Below are 6,305 nucleotides of genomic sequence, written 5' to 3'. Positions count from 1 at the left end.
GGGGTATATATCTGGTGCCATAGTGGCGCCACTCCAGGGGGCGCCCAGCCGACCCACCGAGTGTTGCTAGGGTAAAAATCGTCCGACGAACGTGCACGCGGCGCGCACACACCTAACTGGAATGGATATGAGCAACACATCTCGAAGAACAACAATTACAAAGGTGAGTAACCGTCTTTTTTATACATTGCTCTAGTTGCTTCCCAGGTATTGAAGTCCGGCTGACTGATCTATAGTTCACCGACGCCTCCTTCCCCCCCTTTTAAAGATGGGCACAATGGTAGCCCTTTTCCAGTCTTCTGGGACCTCTACTGTCATCCATATTGTCAGATAATTCCTTCAGTACCCTGGGATGAATAGCATTTGACCCTTCTGATTTGAATTCATTAAAATTAGTCACAATATACATCACATCTACTGCATTCCCCTATCCACTAGGCCAGGTATTCTGTGAAAGAAGGAAATTAGGTTGGTTCGGCATGATTTTTTCTTGACAAATCTATGCTGGCTTTTCCTTATAACTGTATTATCCTCTAGGTGGTTATAAACTGCTGCTTAATAATTGTTCTAGTATCCTTCCAGGTATCAAAGTTACGCTGTCTAGTTTATAAATTCCCTGGGTTCTCTTTGCTCCTCCTTTTAAAGAAAGAGGTACTATGTGTGCCCTTCTCCAGTCCTCAGCGTGAGGCTGGTGAAATTTGGCTTGCAATGTTGGCATTGATGAATCAACTGCTTATTAAATTTCTTTGTGGGTTTATTAAATTCCTGTTTTTCAAATGATCTGGAAATGGTTTTCCCTGCTGTCAGTACTTGCTATACTCCACTTACTTTTCAGGACCTTGTCTCCATGGAGACTGGCCTACTGGAGAGTGAAATCTTCCTTCTGTTCAGTCCTTGTTAGTCTCCCCTGGTTGTGTGCGCCTTCTTGGCAGGCGTGAAGTATAAACCAGACTGTGGAAACAGCTGGTACCCAGGAACCAAAGCAAGATTTTGGCCTTAGCTTATTTTCATCCATGAGATTCTAAGCAATATGCTCCTTATTCAGCATCAGTGAGGAGGCTCAGGAAGAAAGAGGAGGATGAATTTGTTGATTTTTCCCACATTGTATTTGTTTCCCGTTAACGGGTAGCGATCTGGGTTTTCAAGCTTCCAAATGGTGATTGCCACTAAGGACAGCTCTCATCCTGGTGTTCCTGTGCTGCAGGACAGGGGCTAGCTTGGATACACAACTCCAGGGATGTGGTCTTTGACATCCTAAAATTCTGGAACCACTGCAGGGCATTCCAGGTCTGCATAACAATCAGGTCCCACCATTCAGTGCATGTTGAAAATGTTTCATCCACTCTGCAAATAGATCATATGCAAGTTCTCCTGCCACGTGCAGCCACCATGGGGCCATTCCTAGTACCACAGGATTGTATATTCTGTCCTAATAGTAGACAAGAGAGCCACATTCCTCACCCACGCTGGCGGTAAGCAGTTCGGAAGTGGTGCGGGTGAGTGGTGATTTATCGGCAAGACCACAGGGAATTCTAGCTTTTGCATGCCCAGGGTGAAGAACTTCCTTTTGTTTCTCTGTTCTAGTAATAAACTCTAATGCACCCTAGACCAGGTATCTTTAGGAGTGAAAAGCCTAATCTTTGCATTGTTGCTTTGCCTTGCTGGCTACTTTAGGATGATTACCCAGAGGTGGAGACCCTTTGGCTGATGACCAGAGCCTGGAATACAGGAATACTTCAGTACAGTGTTGGTAAATACAAGGAGGCTGAGCAGTGGTGTGGGCTCGGTGTGCGCTTTCTGAATCACCTGAGATCCCTGAAGAGCAGCTATGAAAGCCAGGTGAGTGTGAGCAGAAGGCGGGGCGGGGCAGGGCAGGGGGGGGCAAAAACTGAGTGGGAGAGGGGAAAGCAGGGCAGGAACTGCTCCAAAGGGAAATGACAAGGCAGAAGAAGTCACTAGATGCTTAAGCAACATGCGCTATTATGGGTCTAAGCCTGGAATTGTGTTCCAGAGCTGCTGGTACAACTGTCTAAACCCAAGGGGAAGAGAGAACATAACGGATGTGGCATACAGGCAGAAAGGAATTTATAGTCCTGATACTAGTGAGCTTGTGGAAGCAGCTGAGTGGAGGTACTTTTCAGCTCACCTGTGACTGCAGGCAAACCTTTGGCTCTATGCTTGCTGCAGCCTGCACACTATATGCTGCCACAGCATTCTACAGTGGGACATATTTCAGAGACATGTGGGAGGCATGAAAAATTCAGATCCCAGCATTCAGTGTGGCTGGCTGCTTAGATAAAGATGGAGACACTAGTTTTTGCTGCAGGCTGCACTACTCTATCCATGATGAGGCCAGCTGTCCTCTGCTCCATTTTAGGCACCGCTTTGGACAAGCTACCAATGTGACCCTCACTGAGGCAAAGCTTGTATGCTGCCATGGTGGGGTGTTGTATTCAGTATGAGGGGCTGCAGGAGTCTTAGGATCAGGGCAGAAACTGTTAGGGAAAAGAATAAAAGTTTGAACATGAGAGGTAGAGGAGAAAAACGTGGGTAAAGTTCTCTGCCAGGTGTTGTACAGGAGCTCAGATTGGATGATCACAATAGTCTTTTCTGGCCTTATATTCTATTACTATGAAAACAGAGAGATACAGGGGAACAGGTCTCTTCCCCCTTCACTGCATCCCCAAGCAGTTACCTCTCTTCTTTAGTAAGACTGATGATCACTTAACTGAGCCTCTTACCACAGTACTGGAAAAGAGTCATCTAACCCATCACACTCATGCAGCTACAAGCAATGAAACATTAGAAGCAGTACAACTAACAATGGAAGTAGACAGGTGGAGAGGACATTCTGCTTTAACAAATTAAAAAGAAAACAAAGGGTTTTTCTATCCACACTAGTAGCACCAGTGTCACTAACAATGGGACGGTGCACTGATTTAATTAAACCAGGCTGATGATGTGTGTAGATGCTTTTACATTGTTGCTCTAAACCAGGTTTAAATCAAAGTGAACTGCTGTAAGCCTGGCATTCAGTGATGTAACTAAATTGCTGCAGCTCCCACTTTTAGTGAAACCAGTGCAGCTTCTGGATGTGCAGCTTCGATGAGCTGCCCTCTGTAGGGAGCTGTATAGCTTTTCTTAGCCCTTTACCACGTCAGTTTCTTTCTGCTGCTCTATTACTTCTGGCTCCATTGCCCTTAAGCCTGCCCATCCCTCCTGCAGCAATTTATAGACTGGATGATGGGTGCAGTTATCATGCATTATCTTACACACACCCCTGCACTCGCTCCAGTTTAACACTGATTGATTGCAGGCTGGTCAATAGTTTGTGCCCATTTAATTGTATCAGTTTTTGAAACACAATCTCTAGTGTGGCTGCAGTTGTAAATAGAGCTGTCAATTAATCACAGTTAAATCAGGCCATTAACTCAAAATTAATTGCGATTAAAAAATTAATCACAATTAATCCGTTTTAATCATTGTTAAACAGTAGAATCCCAATTGACATTTATTAAATATTTTTGATGGTTTTTCTACCTTTTCAAATATACTGACTGTGCTCACTTTATATTTTTTTTTATTACAAATAAATATTTGCAATGTAAAAATGATAAAAGAAATAGTATTTAATTCACCTCATACAAATACTGTAATGTAGTCTCATTATCGTGAAAGTATAATTTACAAATGTAGATTTTTGCTGTTATGTAACTGCACTCAAAAACAAAACAGTGTAAAACTTTAGAGCCCACAAGTCCTACCTGTTCAGCCATACGCTAAGACAAACAAATTTGTTTACATTTACAGGCAATAATGCTGCCCCCTTATTTACAATGTCACTGAAAGTGAGAACAGGCATGGCATTTTTGTAGTCGGCATTGCAAGGTATTTACATGCCAGATATGCTAAACATTTGTATGCCCCTTCAAGCTTCGGCCACCATTCCAGAGGACATGCTTCCATGCTGATGATGCTCGTTAAAAAAAATAGTGTTAATTAAATTTGTGGCTAAACTCCCTGGGGGAAAATTGTATGCCTCCTGCTCTGTTTTACTTGCATTCTGCCATATATTTCACATTATAGCAATCTCAGATGGATGACCCAGCACATGTTGTTCATTTTAAGAACACTTTCACTGTAGATTTGACAAAATGCAAAGAAGGCACTATTGCGAGATTTCTAAATATTGATACAGCACTCGACCCCAGGTTTAAGAATCTGAAATGCCTTCCAAAATCTAAGAGCGGGATGAAGTGTGGGGCACATACTTTCAGATGTCTTAAAAGAGCAACACTCCAATGCAGAAACTACAGAACCTGAACGACCAAAAAAGAAAATCAACCTTCTGCTGGTGGCATCTGACTCAGATGATGAAAATGAACATGCGTTGGTCAACACTCTTTTGAATCGTTATTGAGCAGAACCCGTCATCAGCATGGTCACATATCCCCTGGAAGGGTGGTTGAAGCATGAAGGGACATCTGAATCTGTTGTGCCTCTGGTACATAAATATCTTGCGATGATGGTTACAACAGTGCCATGTGAACATCTGTTCTCACTTTCAGGTGACATTGTAAACAAGAAGTGGGCATTATCTCCTGCAAATGTAAACAAACAAACTTGTTTATCTGAGCAATTGGTTGAACAAGAGGTAAGACTGAGCGGACTTGTAGGATCTGAAGTTTTACATTGTTTTATTTTTGAATGCAGTTATTTTTTGTACATAATTCTACATTTCTAAGGTCAACTTTCATGAGTAATACATTGCATTACAGTGCTTGTAATGGGGGAATTCCCAAAAATATGATTTTTTTTTATAGTGTGAATATTTGTAATCAAAAATAAAATGAGCAGTGCACATATTGTATTCTACGTTATAATTGAAATCAATATATTTGAAAATATAGAAAACATCCAAAATTTTTAAATAAATGGCGTTGTTGAACAGTATAATTACTTTTTTTAATTGCTTGACAGCCCTAGTTGAAAGTTATAAACAAACACCTTTCCATTGGTATAAATTCATGCACATGAAGAGGGATGGGCTGCCCTGTTTTAACTAATCACTTTCTAAACAGATATAGTTACATTAGTTAAAAAAACCCAAGTGTGTGTAGACCAGTGTGTAGTTCAGGTTGTAGGAACACGCTCTGACCCCTGCCCCTTCCCCTCTAATCGAATGGCAGTTTTGTTTTTATCTGCTCAGAGGACTGTTGGTGGTTCTATTCCCCAGATGATTGGTCTTTATAGCGAGGTGCTGGATAAGTTGGACAGAGCAAAGGGGTTCCTTCCAAATGAAGAATAACACTCAGTGCAGCAAGCCAGGGTGATGGCACCCTCTGTAAACATTCAGCTGGATAGAAGAGATTGCTAGCTTTTCAGCGAGTCCTGGGAACCAGCAGCCAGGGTCTGCTCCTCTTGGCCATTTGAAAGCTATGTACTTTTAAGGAAGTTTTTATTGAAGAGCTGTAACTGTTTTCCTTCAGGGACTTGTATTCATGCTAGAGAGCTATTTAATGGTAAGAAGCTGAGTCATAATTTTATGAGATGGGGCTGCTGTTATACAGCCAGGCTAGTTTAAATGTATGAAGTAGCAATGTGAACAATAAAAATGTTCCAGCACCATGTGCATCTTGCAGCTGCCACAGTTGTCTTCCTACATAAATATTTACTGGGTTGTTTAATTTTCAGTCCATTTCAGTATGGACAGGCATTTAGAACTGCTGGCCAGGATTGCAGCTATCAATCACTTTGTTATAATAAAGAGAATAGGTGGCTCGCTCACATTGTCACACAAAATGCTAAAGCTCTGGCTAGTGCTGCTGTTTATAAGCTGCTAAATATAACATACTGAGTTAGTCAGTGCTCACCCTTAACCTCCCAAAAAACAGTACACAGGCTGGAGACTTCATCCACAGCCAAATGGATTGGGTGAATAGACAACACCCCACCAGCTAAAATTTAATAGGACTAATACAACCTGACCTAAGTAACTCTGGTGCAGCCTGTTTCACAAGCAGTGCTATACTGGTGTACAGCCGTCATTTCAAAAAAGCAGATAGAATGTACACACACACAATGGACAACATTAGTTACATGCTCACTTAAAGCAGCTTGAGTTGTGATTACCTTCTAAGAGAGACAGCTGAGTGGGGAAGGCGAGAGCCTTTGGGGATACACTGTCAATATCTTTCAGCCAGGGCTGCCCTATGGTAAGCAGACATGAAGAACAATCAAGTAAATGGGCATTTCATGTGGGGTGGGCCACAGAGTTGTAGCCTCATTTATTTGCCTCCAGTGCA

General features: G+C 42.2%; 1 protein-coding gene across 1 annotated transcript in view; it reads left to right on the top strand.

The window, feature by feature from the left end:
* TEX11 (testis expressed 11) overlaps positions 1-5,374 on the top strand; it is a 147,451-nt gene extending 142,077 nt beyond the window's left edge. Inside the window, exons 28-29 of the mRNA XM_075068428.1 lie at positions 1,675-1,839; positions 5,237-5,374. Coding sequence (XP_074924529.1) covers positions 1,675-1,839; positions 5,237-5,308 — 237 coding nt within the window. The 3' untranslated portion in view covers positions 5,309-5,374. The remainder of the gene's footprint in view (positions 1-1,674; positions 1,840-5,236) is intronic.
* Positions 5,375-6,305: the final 931 nt, after the last annotated feature.

The sequence above is a fragment of the Chelonoidis abingdonii genome, chromosome 8, assembly GCF_003597395.2.
Source record: "Chelonoidis abingdonii isolate Lonesome George chromosome 8, CheloAbing_2.0, whole genome shotgun sequence".
In the NCBI taxonomy this organism is placed as follows: domain Eukaryota; kingdom Metazoa; phylum Chordata; order Testudines; family Testudinidae; genus Chelonoidis; species Chelonoidis abingdonii.
Note: the sequence above shows the minus strand (reverse complement) of the source record. Positions and strands in the feature narration are given on the sequence as shown.